Source organism: Metopolophium dirhodum, chromosome 1, assembly GCF_019925205.1.
Source record: "Metopolophium dirhodum isolate CAU chromosome 1, ASM1992520v1, whole genome shotgun sequence".
Lineage (NCBI taxonomy): Eukaryota > Metazoa > Arthropoda > Insecta > Hemiptera > Aphididae > Metopolophium > Metopolophium dirhodum.
This window is the reverse complement of record NC_083560.1, coordinates 95,154,332-95,172,142: the sequence shown is the minus strand read 5'-3', so window position 1 is coordinate 95,172,142 and position 17,811 is coordinate 95,154,332. Positions and strand designations below refer to the sequence as shown.

The following is a 17,811-nucleotide window of genomic DNA, read 5'->3' as shown; positions in this document are numbered from 1 at the left end:
CCATGTAAAATACTTTTTACCATTGGCGCCAATAGGGGGGGACTAAGTCCCCCCAAATGTCGGTCAAGTCCCCCCAGTTGAAAATCTAGTAATTAGTACTAATTACTAATAAAACCTAACCTAATAAATGCATTTCAACCCATATAAAGATTTGTAAGAACTATATTTCATGTCAATATTTTTAAAAATTATATTAAATATAGGTACAAAGTGATTCTTTTATCTTGAAATTATTACTTAGAACAATTTTAGTTTCTTATAAAATATTTTTTTCACATTTATATATTTTTTAAGTTTTCTTAAAATTTATATTTTGTACTTTTTATCTTAAGTATTTTTTACTGGATTCCAAATTTATAAATTTTAACAATAGGTATTTTATCTTCAAGCTTGTAAAGTATTGGAGTGAAAATATTAAAAATTAAAACACTATTATACTGTACTTAAAATGAAAAGTATTTTTATATTCGTACTTATCTATATTTTAAATTCAAATAATTGTATTTAAATTGTGTACCTATAGCTATAATCGATTTTGTTTGAATTATCAATATTATATATTTTTTACTAGACAATTTAATCATTGGAATTTTTTTATAAAAAATATATAAAATTTGACATAATAATAACTGACATTCTGAAATAAACATTATTGTCGATATTACTGTTGTATAGAAGCCTATAATATTGTGACTTGAATTTAAATAATGTAATTATCAACTAATCGCATACGGGTTTTGTGTACGATATTACGCTTGTGTAACGAGTATAATGTATATTGTTTATATTTATGGATGAAATATAAAAACAAATTAATGTAAGTATTAAGTAATAAGTAAAATATTATATACGATATTACTGTTTTCGTGAGTTCTGACTTTTGACTCTAGTGGCTACCTAAGTATTGGTAACTGCACTGATTCACTGAAAATTGAAACATTCAGAATAATATTTATATTAATGTATAGAACTACCTAGGCAGTATTTACTATTTATATATTAGTATATTACGTACCTAAGTGTCATCATATATTTTTCTATATTGTAAATTATAATTTATATATCAAATTGTTCGTTCCTTTCACAGCTTTGTCACTCTGATAATTTGAAATAAGGGGCGATATTTAGGCAATATACAATTATGTCACCGCTACTCATAGCATTTGTTAGTCGTAATAAAATGATTATTACTTATTAGTGTATGTGGTTAGGTTAGGTCGTTAAGCATATTTTCTTAGTTTAAGTTCTTTAGTAAAACCTTTTCTATGTTAAGTATTGCCAAATTAAAGATAATATAATACTATATCCTATCTCTAGTAAAGTATTTTCAAAACATTTTCTTTTATTTTTTAATTGGACAGTATATTTAGATTAACTTCAACATTTTTAGAAAATTCTGTAAATGGATCCCTAAAACAATGAAATGATTGTTCGTTTCATTTGTCCTCTAATGTTGTATCAACACTTTTTAGGATTTCCAAAGCTTTACCTAATGCCATAGACTTACTTTGGAGAGTTTCGCTAAAAATGTTTATAAACCTGCTTAAATACCTACTTCATGAAAAATGAAAAGGTTAATAACAAAATGGACTTTTTAAGGTTATTTGAGATTCCACTAGCCTCAACACAGTTAAACTAATTATTTTCTTCAACTTCAGTATCTAAACTTTATAAAATAGAACCATGATATTGTTTTACTACCATATCACAATAATTTTCAAAACGACATGCCTTCACTTATCTACATAATTTCTTTTGGTTTAATGCCTATAATTATTTTGTGCAACACAATGGAAAACAATTGCTTCTTTATGAAATTCTCTTTGGAGTATCTTACACATATAGTAAGTTGTTGTTCTTCAAATGACCTGACCTGGCTGGCTTCATCACACATTAAAGTAGAGCTTACAATATTTTCTGTATACCGGTATTTTTAAATTATTTTGTTAAACGGTAATACCTACATTTTTACAATTTTTTTCAAATTTTTACAACATTGGATATTCACTCGATTTCTTATGTAGCAAAACGAATAACCGTACACTTGAGATTTATATCATAATAATATGTTTATTTTATCAACTCTTATACTTGATAAAGTTTTCAAAATATTTGGCCTTGTGTTGAGCTGTTTAAGGACAATTTCAAATTTAAATTTTTTGTTTTTGTTTTTTACTTGTTGAGCCAAATCCAACAAAAGTTAATACAAGGCTTCTGATGTATTGCTTAAATAGCAGTTAAAAAAAATTAAAAACACATACGCACAATTTTTTTTTATAAGCATTTTAAGTTCGATTTTTGAGTACATATTTTAAATTTTAAATTTAAAAAGTGAGTAAGTGTATGTCGCTCTGCTGTACAATAGGTTACAAGTGAGTCACTGTAATAGATGGTGTTGAATTTGAATTTATACCATTTTATACTCATTGTATAAGAAAAATGATTCTGAGCGAAAACGGTCAGTCAGCCTATAATATTACTAAGTATATTTGATGATATTATTGTGAATTATGTAATTTATATATTTACCTATTTACGCGAAACCTTGTTTTAAATTTTCAAATCTTAGCTATATATGTTGAACATTTTATAAAATGTTAACTACAAAATAATTATTAAATTTTAAATTTGATAAATTTTGTCAAAATTCGAACTTTAAATGCTTATAAAATAAATTGTTTCTATGTATTTTTAATATTTTTTAACTGCTATTGTAACATTATATCAGGAGACTTGCATTAAATTTTCACACTTTTTTACTCAACAAATAAAATTGTATTTAAATTTATAGAAATAAAAATTGAAACTGAAAATGTCCGTAAACAGCTCAAAAAAAGTCAAATTATTATATACATTTTATCGTGTATAGAAAATCGTGTATCATAAAAATTTAGTTTGACTTTATTGTAGACATTTTTTTTTTTTTTGATAAAGGTAAATAAAATTATGAGGAATATCTTGTATTACATTTTAAAATCATAGAATTAAAAGGAAAATTTTTTATGAATTTCTAACTCAAAATAATTTGCTAATTTTCGTGATTTTTACGTATTTTGTCAAGATTTGAATTTTAAATGATTATAAAAAAAAAATTGTGACTGGATTTTTAATATTTTTCAAATATCATTGTAACAATAGGCTTTGTATCAAATTTCCAAGCTTTTTTACCCAACAAATATAATTGTATTAATATTTATAGAATAAAAAACTAAAAAAATTGGAAACTGAAATTGTCTCTAAACAGCTCAAAATAAGTCAAAATATTTTAAAAAAGGCATGGTATCTAGAAAATGCTAATATAAACATTCAGTAATAAAAGTTTGATGTATCTACGGTCATTTGTTTTAGAATTAAACCAAAAACCAAAATCGATTTAGTAAAAAATCGATTTTGCGTAAAAATTTCCGTTTTTCCTTAATTTTTCTTTTGTTTGTCGCGGCTCTTTTGAAAATTACTGAAAAAATTTTATTTTTGGCCTCCCAAAGTACCAACTAGATTCACTTTCCATCATAAAATATGCTTAAGAAGAAAATCTAAGCACTTTCACTGTCCTAAAAGGTGATGACAGACACACAAAAAAATAAAAACACACATCATTGTAAAATCAATACATTCATCGTTCCATTCAGATTCTAAAATGATTTTGTAGCTATAAAAATGTATAAAATGTTCAACCCTTATAGCTGAGGATTGAAAACTTACAACAAGGTTCCGCGTAAGTAGGTTATATATTATAGATTACTTTATTCATAATATCATCAAATATACTTAATAATATCATAGGCTGACTGACTGGCTGTCTTCACTCAGAATCATTTTTTTATACAATGATATTACATCATTGAATTCAACTTTAATACAATCCATTACAGTGACCCGTGTCCAATATGTAACCATAAACCTATAAACTAGTAACTTACTGCACTTGATAGTTTGTAGATTATATTAATATTACACTGGATTATTTGAAAGTGTTATTAACATATTATAATTATATATATAAACTTATTAAGTCTAAAGAATTTATCTATCAACATATCAGCTGTGTTTGGATCGTTAACAGGATACATACCGCTCATCACGCACTTTAAATTAACTTTTGTAGTTAGGTATTGTTATTGTAGAAAAATAATATGCTCCTAGCTTAGGTTAATATTTCATAATATATAGGTGTATACAGATAAATTAACGTCGACTATTTTAACAGGATATTAAAAAAAAAATTTATAGTTAATAGTGGTGGTATTCAATTAAATTTTTTCTAAAATTCTAAAAGTATAAATAAGTTAAGTATATAATTAAATACACAGTATTTTTTTGTTTTCCAAAAGGTGTTAACTACATATAATATGGTACCTACATACTAATAAATACTTTCTCCTAAAAGTATATATTCTGGTGTTCATGTATAAATTATGAGGTAGGAACATAGATTAGGCTGGGTTCTAAACAAAACTGTGTTTCGTAACAACTTAATTGTGAAGTTTAAACTTACATTTTTTTTTTTAAAAACACATTTTTTTTACTTATAGTTTATAGGGATAAGTGAACTAATGAGTGTAATTTATTTTATAGCCTCCTAACATCCTTATCAAACATTTTTGAAAACGTCACACACACCTGACTCCTTGATTATTTGAACATCACGGACGCCATTCCGAAATTCCAGTTAGGTTTCAGATCAAACCACTCTACCGTCCAACAACTACTACGGATCACGGAACACATAAACTCTGCGTTTTAAATGCACTGTCACACTGGCGCAATATTTATCGACATTTCAAAGGCGTTTGATAAAATGTGGCATGAAGGCCTCCTTTTTAAAATACTTAACATAAATACGCCAATATATCTTTTTAATATAATTCGCTCATTCCTCTTAAATAGACAATACTCAGTCAGAATTAACGACAGTGACTCTAACCTCAAGTCTATCTCTGCTGGTGTACCTCAAGGTTCCAAACTTGGTAATATTTTGTTCAACCTATACGTTTCCGACATCCCTCAATCACCACGCACACATATTGCTCTCTTCACTGATGATATAACTATCTTCACGGAATCACGCAACATCGAAGCAATAACTTCAAATCTGCAAGATAACTTAAATACCTTCTCACGCTGGTGTCAAAACTGGAGGATCAAAATCAACGCCTCAAAGAGCAATGGAGTTATTTTTAGTCTACGTCGCTATATTACCCCTCCACAACTAAACTTTGACAGTGAAAGTATACCCTGGCAACCGATGGTTAAATACCTCGGTGTACTCTTGAAAAAACGACTCACGTGGCGGCCCCACATTGCATCCTAAGTCCAGCAAGCATAATCAAAAAAAAGTTAATGATGCGATTGCGATAAAATCGTCGTGGTACCTAACGCGGTGACTATCATACGTATAAAAATAATTTATAATATCAATGCAATAAACGCGATAAATGCGGCGATAACGAACAAATTGAATAGTTATAAATGTAATTTAACCAGTGACTGACGAGTAACCTGTTTTTATTATAGTGTTTTTAGAGTTTATGTGTTGTGTTTCGAAGATAGCAGAAAATTATTATTTTATTATTATTATATTTATTATTTTTGTCTGAAAATTACGTTGTAAAATATATACGTTCATTGAAAAATTGTTTTTTATTATTGTATTTTTGTTAACCGTCATTGTCCCGGTCCCGTCATTGACGGTTAATCGAGTTTCTACTGTACAACAAAATTAATATTAACATTACAAAAATAAAATTCACATATACCAATCATTGGTATAAATTAATGTTTATCCGTAAAAGCATAAAATATACAACAATAATATTGGACTGTTACATTGATACTTTAATATTAAATAATAAAAAGAAAAATTACATTAAAGGATGAGTTTCTATCATTGAACAACCTATTTAACAAATAAGCAAAATGTTAATAATATTAATTATTGACAATTTAATAAAATAAGGAATATTAGTAACTAATAAGTAAGATAAACACATTATTTATAGTTAGTATATATTATTAAATATACTGGTATTATTATTTTTATTCTCATAGTAAATCTATTTTTTTGATTGTTTCTGGAAGAGTTCAAAACATTCATCTCCTTCTAGATCCAAGCTTTCCATTGTATCAGTTTTTTTAATTTTATCACCATCAAACTCTAATGTAAACGAGTCTATATCAAATCCTAACATTTCTGATAGTTTGATATATAAAATCAGCATTTTGTCAGTTTTTTTAATTTCCATAAAAATTGGTTTTTTTATATCTTTTTGCTTAATACAAAATTTGACTAAATCATCTTGTGGTTCTTCTTTGACTTCTGGAACAACATCGGGTGTATCGTAGGGGCTCTTATAAAATTCTATTTCACCATCTAAAAATTAAAATAATAGAGCAATCATTATTCAACTTGTTAAATAAAATAAAGACTTAAAAAATATTACCTAATATTATTTTATAAGTTTTAAAATCTGAGATATTCATTAATACTTGTAGAGAATATTACAGAGCAGTGGGTTTCAAACTTTTTAGGACGGTGAAAAATTTTATCCCCGAAAATCTATAGCCACCCAAATGGTTTATTTACAAGATTAAAAATTAGTTCTAAAAACAAAATTTGAGTAGGTTCTATTATTATAACTTATTACTTTATTAATTTATAAATTATAATGAATATAATATTGGTAGGTACATAATGAATACATTTCCTAGAATCTATATAATTCAAAAAACTTCTCGCAACCCAAAGTTTGAGAAATGTTATTATAGAACTTAAGATACTTGTGAAATAAACTAAAAAAACCCTTTGTAGATTTAACTAAATGCCAACTATGACCAGTAAAAATATTCAGTGGCTTAATAAATGGAAAAAAAAGTTTATATTACCATATTGATAGATACTACCATATTAAGAGGATATTAGCGCACTATTTGTTTTCTCTCTCTGGCCCACGCGCAACATAGACAAAACACATTACAAGGAATCATTTTTTCTGTTTTAAGTAACCTTAGAGTAAAAACACCCATTACAAAAAAGATGGAGAATATTTTTGAGGGAATGACATCAATTGTATACATATTTTATTGTTATTTGACTTAGTATTCGAATTTCAAAATAAACAAAAAAATGTTGTTAATATAAATGATGTTTACTTATAATAAAGCTATGATGTAAAAAAATGAGCTCGAAAGAGCTTAAAAGATTTGGCCTTAACATGTAATTCTGCACAGCAATCAGGGGGGGGGGGCAACTGTGTCAAATAGAGCCTTTCAGCCCACCACTGCTAATTGTTACAATAGTTTTTGTGAAATAATGTCTTCAACTATGATATTAAAAATACAAACCAAATAAAAAAAGTTAGATTTTACATTTTACTAAATTATCTTAACACAAAAGAATGGTTTGATTCAATATGACTAAATATTTTAAAACAAGATAATATTTTGTCAGTTTAAAAGAAGAATAGAAATTTGTTTGGTATTATAATATTTATAATTTGTTTAGTACCAAACTGGTCAATATTATTATTACTTTGAATTTAAATCAATAAGAAAATTAATTAGGTATTACCTTGCTCAAGTTAAAATAAGCAAGGCGTGAATCATAATTAGAGTCTGGATTTGTATGCACTAAAAAAGGCCAAAATAGTATGCATTTATGCATCAAAAAACTTCAAAATATGCACTTGATATGCTCTTATTTTTTTTTAATAATATGCAAAAATATGCTCTTATACCCAAAATATATGCATTTTAATATATTTTTTTTAATTTCTTCCATAAATAATAATTCAATAAAATTATATGAACTTAATTTTTTAATTATAGACATCAACTTTAAACACTTATTAAAGAACAGTAAATATTTAAAAATATATTCAACAAATAAAACAAATACTTTAATTATTAAGAATAATAAAAAATAAAAAATGTATTAAATCCTCTAATACCATATCTTTGGTACATATTTATGAAAAAAATACAATATAAAGACATTTTATAAAAAAAAAAACAATTTAAACCAATAAAAACATAATTTTGTTATTAATAAAAAATATTTTGATAAATAGATACAATGTATGATTTTTAATTTTTATAAAAAGAGTTGACAATAATATATTTTTCCATGTGCTCAGGTGTCATATTTGTTCTTCTATCACTCAGTATATGTTTATACAGACTAAACGATCTTTCCACATCTACTGATGTCAGTAGTGCATATTTCATGTTGGATACGAAGCAAGGGTTGAAGTTTTCTGGAAGTTGTATTTCATTGTTACCTGATATAATTTGTCCAATTCGTTCCATTACTTGAAACCCTTTATTTTTTTGATGCAATTGAGTTATTTTAGTTTTTATAATAGAACCTTTGTCACCCTGTATATTTGATAGTTCTGAAATGATATTTTTCATAATCTCTAATGATTGTACTAAAGTCAATTTAGTATCTTCTAAATTTGTAATTGCCTGAATGAGTCTAGAAAAGTTAATTTTTATAAATGCTAAATCATTTTTTACTGTAGGCAAATTGAACATTTTCTTACAACTCTCTACACTTGCCGACAAATTATTGTCTAGTTTTTCTACTACAGTTTTAATACCTTCATAGTTATTTGCATTAAATATAACTGCTTCTATCCATGTACCCCATCTTGTAATAACTGGTTCAGGTGGCAATGGTAAACCGGGTAATGTTTCTTTATAAAGTTGAATACGGGAAGGTGACTTTAAAAAACATTTTTTTTACATTGTTAATCAATTTGTTTACATTAGGGAACAATTCTCTAACTTTTTCTGCTACTCTGTTTAACATAATTCGTCGGCCTAATTCGCAAAGGTTGTATGTCCAAAATAGTAAATTTTACAGGAGAGGAAAAAATTAGTTTGTAAATTCACATTATTAAAATAAGTATTGATATGTTTTTCTTTAATTAAGTAATTATATTTTTGTTATAATTTATCAATTTAAACTTTTTTTTTTTTTTTAATTAAAATTTAAAGGACTTACGACTTTTTCTTCTTATAATTCCAAAGAAATGGAGATACGACTTAAATAAAATAAAATAATGGAACATCATTATTTATAATATTAATCATAATACAATTATTATTATTATTATTACTGTGTTTAATGTAGATGAAATGTATTTTTATTTAAATTTAATATCATAATAATAGTATGACCTTTTAAATAATCTTACAAATTAGTATTGTATAAGTATAAAATAAAATGTATTTCAAGTCCTTTTGATTTAATCACTGTTCATACTTATAGCTAAAATGTAACATCCTTTTAAATATTATAAAAAATAACATTATCAAATTTTATAACACAATCAACAAAATTAACACCCTTAAACATAATAAAAATACTAGTAAGAAATAAATATTATAATAATAACTGTTTATTATCACATTCGTCACTAATAATAATTAAAATAATTTTACATCATTGTTTAGGAAGATTATCAAAAAATGAATGAAAGTCTTTTTCCATGGATATTTTTAATTGTTGCAAATGTTCATACTTCTCTCTTTTGATTTTTATTCTTTCTTTGTACAGCTGGGGCAATGCTTCAAAATTAATTTCACTTTGTTTACTGTTCCTTAGTAGAGGAAGTACTGACCAATCTTCGGAAAATCCAAGTTTATAATTTATTTGTTTCTGAGGTCAGAAATCAGTGCTGAGGTCAGACATCAATGCTTTAATATTTGTCACTACTGGATCACCTTTTTTATTCCCTGGACGAATAGATTTGCAATACTGAAGGGAAGTAAATGATTTAAAAAAATCATGTGATAAGTATTCAACAGTATAGGGACTTTTAGTACAGGCACTTTTGCATATAGATACATAATCTGCTGGTACATTAATTTTTTTATTTCTAATTTTTCATTCTATTGTAGAATGCATACTGTCGACCTCCATTTGAGTGTGACCACGCTGAAGAAATTTTTGTAAGATTGTGACACCACTTAGGATAGACAAATTTAGTAGGCCATTTGCTAATGTTGAGTTGCGATTTTGATATGTACACCCATCACTGAATAGTATAATATTAACATTGTTTTCTTTTGCTACTTCAATAACAAATTTTTGAAGAAAGTATACTATAATTGTAGTGAATTCATTGGCAGATAGACCACCTTCAGACTCATTCCATAAGAAACAGTAATCTAATTTTATTTTTATATCATAAATAGTGAAGTTGTGAACAATTAATTTTGTTTTGTAGTAAAGCGATGACACATTAGACTTAGGACAAAGAAGTACTGATTGCAAGTCCATTGTAAACACCTCATTAATGGACAACTTATCATTTTCTTTTTCCTGTCTTGCTTCATTCTTCATCTGATCATGTATTTCTTTCTCCTCTATACTAAGGTTACCTGTCTGAAAAGCGGTGTATATATCACATGCATCTTTTTTTGGCTGAAAAAGTGAAATATTTTTTTCCTTTAATAGATTATCAAATGCTGCACTACTCATTGGCTTAGTATTTCTCGACTGACAAAAATCTGAACAATAAAAATCATTTTATAAACTTTTCTTAGTTAGCCAATTGAGTTCTATATATAGTTTAGAAGAACTAGACCTATAATACAGTAATGGCTTTCCATTTTTGGTAGTGAATCCAAAAACGCATGTAGTAATCCTTTTCTCTCAGATACATTATTTGCTTCAATAACATTAGTAAAATTAACACTGTCTAAATCGTTGTCAATAATATCATTATTAGAAATGACATTTTTATTGCAGACCAAATTTCTAACTATTTTGTCACTAATACCTAATGTGTTTAAAAACATTTGTTTTGCAAATTCTAATTCTTTTGTTATTTGCTAGTAAATAGTATTCAATAGACGAGTTTCTTCTTGATTGAATTTCCAAAGTTCTTTTTCGTGAGGTTGCTGTTACAGTTGTGTAGTTGGTTACGAATTGTGTTTTTGCATTTTTATCTAAGTCCCAGTATAACTTAAATACTTCATGTCTTTGATCATTTGTGAATTCACCACATTTCAATTTTGAATTATCTTCATTTTTAAATTTACAATTGCATGGTTCTTTCATAGTTTTAGCAGATCGTTTTATTTCATAATTCCATTTACCATCTATCAAATTTTTGCCATTATATGCTTTCCCTTTTAATCTATTATGTATTATGTATTATGTAGAATAATATTATAATATTTTATTGATATGGAGATACGACTTTTTCATGATCTCATCATATATTGGAGATACGACGATTTCTAATTATCAATTTCATGGAGGATAATATTATGAAATCGGAAATTTGATTGTATCAACAGACGCAGTTTTTTTTTCTTTATTTTATGAGTAAATAATCCCAAAATGACAAAAAATGGAGATACGACTTTTGCAAATTAGGTCGACGATATGTGCTACACATGTTACGTGAACGATATTTGGGTAAAAGACCTTTAATGAATCTCCTGTTTTGACCATATATGGTGCTGTATCTGATAAAAACAACCGTAGGTTTTCATCGTTTCCCCCTGCAAGCCATAATATTTTTAAGTTGTCATTAATAAACCGAGATATTTTAGAATGATTGGTTTTAGGCAGTTCTTTACATGCTAAAATATAGGGTTGACTTGGTGTATCATGTTTTAAAACGCCAACCATTAAATTTGCTATGTAGCGGCCGTTTGTATCAGTTGTTTCGTCAACAGCAATCCAAATATCTGAGTTGCCAATAACTTCTCTGATTGCAATAATAACATCATTATAACATGGACCAAGATAATTTTTCCTTAATGTACTCTCGTCAGGAATATGCTTACCTGTATACTTCTCCAAAAAATTCTTGAATTCGGGAATTTGAAGTTTATTCCAAGGTATATTAGATACTACCAAAGCTGCACAAAGATCCTCATTAAAAACGTTACCGGATTTCGGTTTTGCATCCAATACAAATAATTGTTTTTTTTTTAATTTCCTCTACGTTTTAGAGCACTATTATGTAAAGCGGTATCAACGTGTTGTTGTAATTGAAATTTTTTTGAGCACACAATTTTTTTGTCACACAATTGACAAAATACTACAGCGCCGTCCGTGGTAAAAATGGTTTCGTCTGTTGTATTATAAAGAGCAATCCATGTTTTTATTAAAGTTGGAACAGTGCTTCGACTTTTCGGCATTTTAAAATGTATAAATTGTAATGAAATAAAAATTTTAATTTATAAATTTACGGAACGCGGATCACGAATGATATATGGGGGCACTAGTGCACAATTGACTGACGAATGACGATTATGCCCGACAACGGCAACGCGACAACACTACGCTGCGTGTTTAAAAAATATAAGTCTAATAATAAAACCAGTCAGCATTGTTGCCGATGACCATGTTGTGACTTGTGATAAACGAGATATAATTTTAACATAAACTGTCCAAAAATATAACATACGGAGAATAACATTTATTTCCCAACAATACGTAATGAACTAATAATAATTTCTACGAGGAAATTGAAACAAAATAATTGGCTTAATAAGCTTTTATACAAAATATGCTTGAATATGCAAAAACTTTCAAATGTGCAGTCATTTCTAAAGTATGCATTTATATGCAAAATAAAATTTTTTCTATGCATTATCTGTTACACAAATCGTCCACATTTCTTACTCCCATCGAAATGCATACACTCATTACAAATATGTAAATGCATACAAATCCCGACTAATCATAATTCATAAATAATTTTAAATTTTGTAATTCCATACATTTTTGATACATTTTTAAATAATTTAGTGACAACACTATTAAATTTTGTTAGGATTAATGTAGGATTTGATAATATGTTTTATCTAATGGTTTATTAAAGTAATGACCGATAAGCATAAAGTATAGATTTTATCTTAATTGAATGAAATTTTCGACAAGATTTTAAATGTTATACTTGGTCTAACCTCATTTTATGAACATATAATAATATTATTAGACATAAGTTAACATTATCCAAATGTTGACCTGCACAGACTCCGCAAAAAAGCTCAAATGTTTGGAGAAGAAATAAAAATCCCTCGACTTTGTGGTCAGCAAACTCAAAGAAATAATATAATTATCCGTGTGCCTATGGATTGGTTTCAAGTTACAATATTTATACTATTTTTGGATCATATTATACATGAACTTCATTCTAGATTCAATGAAAAATTTAATAATATTATTGCACTAGAGGTCTAATTCCTACAAACATTAACTTTTATGATACTAAAAGTATATTAGAATCCGCTAAATTCTATTGTGAAGATATTGAGGGTTCAGATTTAGAATTGAAAGCAGAAATAGATTTGTGGAAAAATAAGTGGGCAAACATTCAAAATAATCCACCAACTATAGTTGAGGCATTAGAACACTGCAATGAATTTTTCTCCAACTTAAAAATACTTTTACAAATTTTTGCCACTTTACCAGTTTCCACAGCCACAGCAGAGCGATCTTTCTCAAAAACTATTTACGGTCCACTATGTCTGAAGTACGACTAAATGGTTTGGCAATGTTAAATATTCATAAAAAGATAGATATAAAATTATAAACCAAGTAGTTGACACCTTCGCTCGGAAAAAAAAAGGAGGATGGAATTTCTAATTCAAAATGACCTATTATTTTTATTTGTTTTTGTCAATCAATTATTAAGAAATAAAAATACAATAAGTGGATGTGATATAATTTAAATTTTTTGTTTACATTTTTATTTGTTTTATTTTTTTTTTTAAATAAAGATATTTGATTTAAAATGTATTTTTAAAGTTGTCACTTATATTTATCATTTTAAATATTTATCACATTATTAGGACTAAAAAAAGGTCATGCCATCAGGATGTAGTATACAGAATACAATATTATACCTTAACCTAAGCACCCCCCATAAAAAAATCTTAGATCTGCCGCTGATCAGCAGTGACATTTAAATAACTTAAAATTATAATATTACCAATGAAATCTACTATTTTATAGTTGATTGAATTTGGTGTGTCTGTTGGTGAAAGAGTCTTTTTGTGTAGATCCAAACGAACATGTGAAGGATCTATATCTTCTAATTTTGCAAAATGTTCGTAAATACTTGAAATTGGCTGAAACTAATTTTTATAAATTATTTAAGCAAATGTATAAATAATAACCAATTGTCAAAAAATATCCAACCATTCTAAGAGGAAAACGATATGTACGCATTTGTCGCCAATAGACTTTTACATTCATAACACGATTTGCTAAAGCTAAGGCATCTTCCACTTCAGCTTCTTCAATTTGTCTTTTTTTCCAATTCTAACAAATGTAGATATAAATTATATAATGTTTAATAATATATTTGTATAAAAAAAAATATTTTAAACTATGAATACATAACTTACATCCATAATATTGCCAGCATCCTCCATCATTTTTTCATTAGTTGTTTTTTCCGTAGACACTTTAGGCAATGACATATCATAACCATCATCAAAATCTCCTATGCATATTACTGGTCCAACTGCATTAGTAGATTCTTCAGTTGCACAATTTCTTCTTCTGAAGTAACCCATAAAAAAATAATTAATTAGTATATTATTTGCATTATTAAACTATACATAATTTCAATTTAAGTTAAAAATGTACCCTCTTGGCTGACGACGACTACGAGCATTACGACCTTGGCCATTAGTACTTGCTGTAGAATTGACTATAGTATTTACAACTGAACTATAAAATAATAATAAATATTATAATGTAAAATACAATATTTTAAAAGCATTTATCATTATTTTATTTTTTAGGTAATTTAAATAAAGTATAAAACTTACTTAGTTAATGCATCAGACTGTGTAGAGGAACTTTGTGTTACATTTACAGAAGTTGTAGTCTGTGAACTATTAAAATTGATCATTATTATGTACAGTTTATAATATATAATACAACATTTAACATTACGTTATGGTACTGTTGACGATTGGTTGTTGTTTATCATTGGAAACTTTATTTTTCCTTTCCATTTGAAGTTCTAAAAATAGTACATAAAATCAATAGAAATTTAGGATATGATATCTTAGATTAACTAAAATATGATTTACAGTAAGCAATAAAAACAATCAAATCCCAACCAATGTTTATATTGAAGATAATGCCAAAAAAATGAGTTGATTTTTAGGTTTGGACGAATGTGAGTAAACATTAAGCTTAAAATATAAATAAACAATTAATTAAGTAAAATGATAATAAACTGTCCTGTTGCAAATATTGTATTAAAATATGCTCTGCCTATCTCCACGCAACACCCTATCATCGAGCCCTGGTTCCATTATAGTGTGTTACGTGAGGATGCACAGAAGAACCTATTTTTGTCGGGCCACGGCATGTTCTCTTGCTGGATAGAGAATAGGTAATAACTTTTCACAAAAATGCATATTAGCAGTCAATGGAAACACCAAACTAGTCGTCCTACAAAGCTTGAAAACATTTTTTTATCATATATTTAAAATTTGTATACACATTTTAAGGTTTTCACAACTGTTTAGTCTTTTACTAAGTTATACCCTTATGTATAAGATAGTGTATCTAGCTTGATTCTCAAAAAAATTTAATAGAAGTTAACAATAGCAAGTTATCGGGTGCCAATAAGTTGGGAAACGATAAGTTAGAGCTGATTACATGATTTTACTATATCAAAAACATGTATTAAAAAAATTATAATGCAATAATAAACATAGTATTTTGAAAAGGTGGGCAAGTTAACGAAAATAACTAACTATGGCAAATCAAGTTAACTTAATTAAATTGCTTTCAGTTAAGTTAAAATTAACAAAAAAAAATTTAACTAGAAAAGTTTAAAGTTATGATAAAAAATAAAATTAACTTAACTCGGTTAAAAAAAAGTTAATTTTTTATCAAGTAACAATATTTTTAAGTCATAAATAGCTCTAGTATTCTGATACACACAAACATTTACCAAGACGTTTAACACTGTAAAAAATGAGATTATTATAATATATAATTAGAAAATAAATGACCAAAATCAAAAAAGAGTTAATCAAAAAGAATCAGTATTGTCCAGTTGGTTTAGCATGACACAAAAATAAAATTGACTTAACTGCACGACAATGATATTTAACTATAAAAAGTTAAGTTACAACAAATAACAATATAATGTTAAACTGAATAAGTAAAATAACAAAAATACTTTAACTTTTTAACAAGTTAATGCGACCTTTGGCTTTTGTATTAGAACCGAATAACACCAGATATTTTATTTTGTATGGTTACAAATGGTACATAAGGGATTTGTACATTATACATTATACATAATACAGAGGTTTTTAAATATATATTAATGAAAGGTTTCAGTCTTAATTCCAGTTTATGCATTTTAGTACCTAGTATAACCAATACCGATTCTTAATAATTTCAGTTCCAAATATTGAAGTGTAAGAGTTGAATGTAATTTGATAGATCCTAATTTAGAAAAAAATGTTCAAGGATAGATAATAGAGTTAAGCCTGAATTCGAGTGAGCTAGATTTTATACAATACTTAATAAAATATAGTGCTGGACACAGCAATAATTACTATCAATTAAGGGAAAAGGGCTGAAGTGGATGCCGAACCTGCATATTTTATTACCGTTACACAAACATAAATATAACAAGTTAACTTTCATCAGTAGTCAGTACTAATCTTATATTGTAAGCTTTAAAATTATAGTGAATTGGCACATTGCTAAACTTAGGTAGGTTAGGGTCCATCTAGAGCATAGGCATAATGTAGACTTTTATTTATACTTAAATTTTTAAGCAAGTTATGAGGATTTTAAAATTGTAATATTTAACATAGTTATAAGTTTATACTCGCCTTAAAATTAAAGTATCAATAGAAGCCTGTGAGGTGCCTTAAGTAATATTGTTACCTTAAAGTTTGATAAACAAAATTGGTTCTGCATAATGCAAATTTGCAATGTTGTAGGTTTATTAAACAAAAACAAAACGTGTAAGTTTATCGTGCCTGGCACTAGCTGGTATTAAATATTCAATAATTTATTAAACCTAATGTGCTCGAGTTCTGACTCTGGGTCTTCTTCTAAACTATCTCGTGTACAGCACAAACGTCCATTGGTACAAAAATATTTAATAACAGGCACTTACTTTTATATTGCGCAACAAAATCGTAAGGGTTTTCATCTTCATCGGATAAATCCATTGTGTGTTTGAAAAGCTGCAATCATTATTAGGTAATTATTATATTTTGTAAATTATTAAACTCGTCGGTATCCGGCGAGTTAACGGTATTCCGCATACATCAAAGGTTCATTAAAAGGACGCTAAACTCGCATGTGTTGTCTCTGCCCTACAAATGTAAGTCATAGCAATAACAGTTTTGCGCAAGTAAAAACTATTCAGACTGTAGGCTCTTACCCGTGCAAAACAGTTTTTGCTGTTGTACCTACATTTGTAAGACAACGCATGCGGGTGTAAAGTCAATTAAATACAATATAAAAATGTCTACTAACCTCGTACGACTGCTTACTGGCAACCGATATGTAATTCTACCACACGAACGATCTTACTGTGACAACCGGCGTATGATATTTGAATTTAATGTATTTTAACCGTACTAACTACAAATTAATAACCTATGGCACTCAGCATTTTCGGTTCGCACCAATCAACGTTAGCGCAAAGCGAATACAAATTACTAACTACAAAAAATCATGATAAAGAAATGGTTATGTAGGTATATCTCATGAACTAAGATAGCGCGCGCCCGCCGACCAGCGAACGAACGGAACACAGTTGAATAGTTGATACTTGGTAGTTC

At 27.3% G+C, this 17,811-nt stretch overlaps 1 protein-coding gene across 1 annotated transcript; it reads right to left on the bottom strand.

Moving 5' to 3' along the window:
- Window positions 1-5,812: 5,812 nt before the first annotated feature.
- Window positions 5,813-17,791, bottom strand: LOC132934848 (DNA repair protein Rad60). The gene is made up of 9 exons (XM_061001230.1): window positions 17,504-17,791; window positions 17,139-17,208; window positions 14,936-15,005; window positions 14,809-14,874; window positions 14,624-14,707; window positions 14,380-14,536; window positions 14,171-14,293; window positions 13,962-14,106; window positions 5,813-6,370 (listed from the first exon to the last, which is right to left on the bottom strand). Exons 2-9 carry the CDS (start codon window positions 17,191-17,193, stop codon window positions 6,054-6,056), a joined length of 1,017 nt encoding a protein of 338 aa, XP_060857213.1. The 5' UTR covers window positions 17,194-17,208; window positions 17,504-17,791; the 3' UTR covers window positions 5,813-6,053.
- Window positions 17,792-17,811: the final 20 nt, after the last annotated feature.

What these genes read in the sequence shown, in the direction of transcription:
- LOC132934848 (XM_061001230.1), bottom strand. Translation starts at nt 17,193, where the DNA reads ATGGATTTATCCGATGAAGATGAAAACCCTTACGATTTTGTTGCGCAA. An exon ending in TTTTGTTGCGCAATATAAAA is followed by an intron (nt 15,006 to 17,138) that starts GTAAGTGCCTGT and finishes TACTATTTTTAG; the next exon opens with AACTTCAAATGGAAAGGAAA. An exon ending in ATCGTCAACAGTACCATAAC is followed by an intron (nt 14,875 to 14,935) that starts GTAATGTTAAAT and finishes CAATTTTAATAG; the next exon opens with TTCACAGACTACAACTTCTG.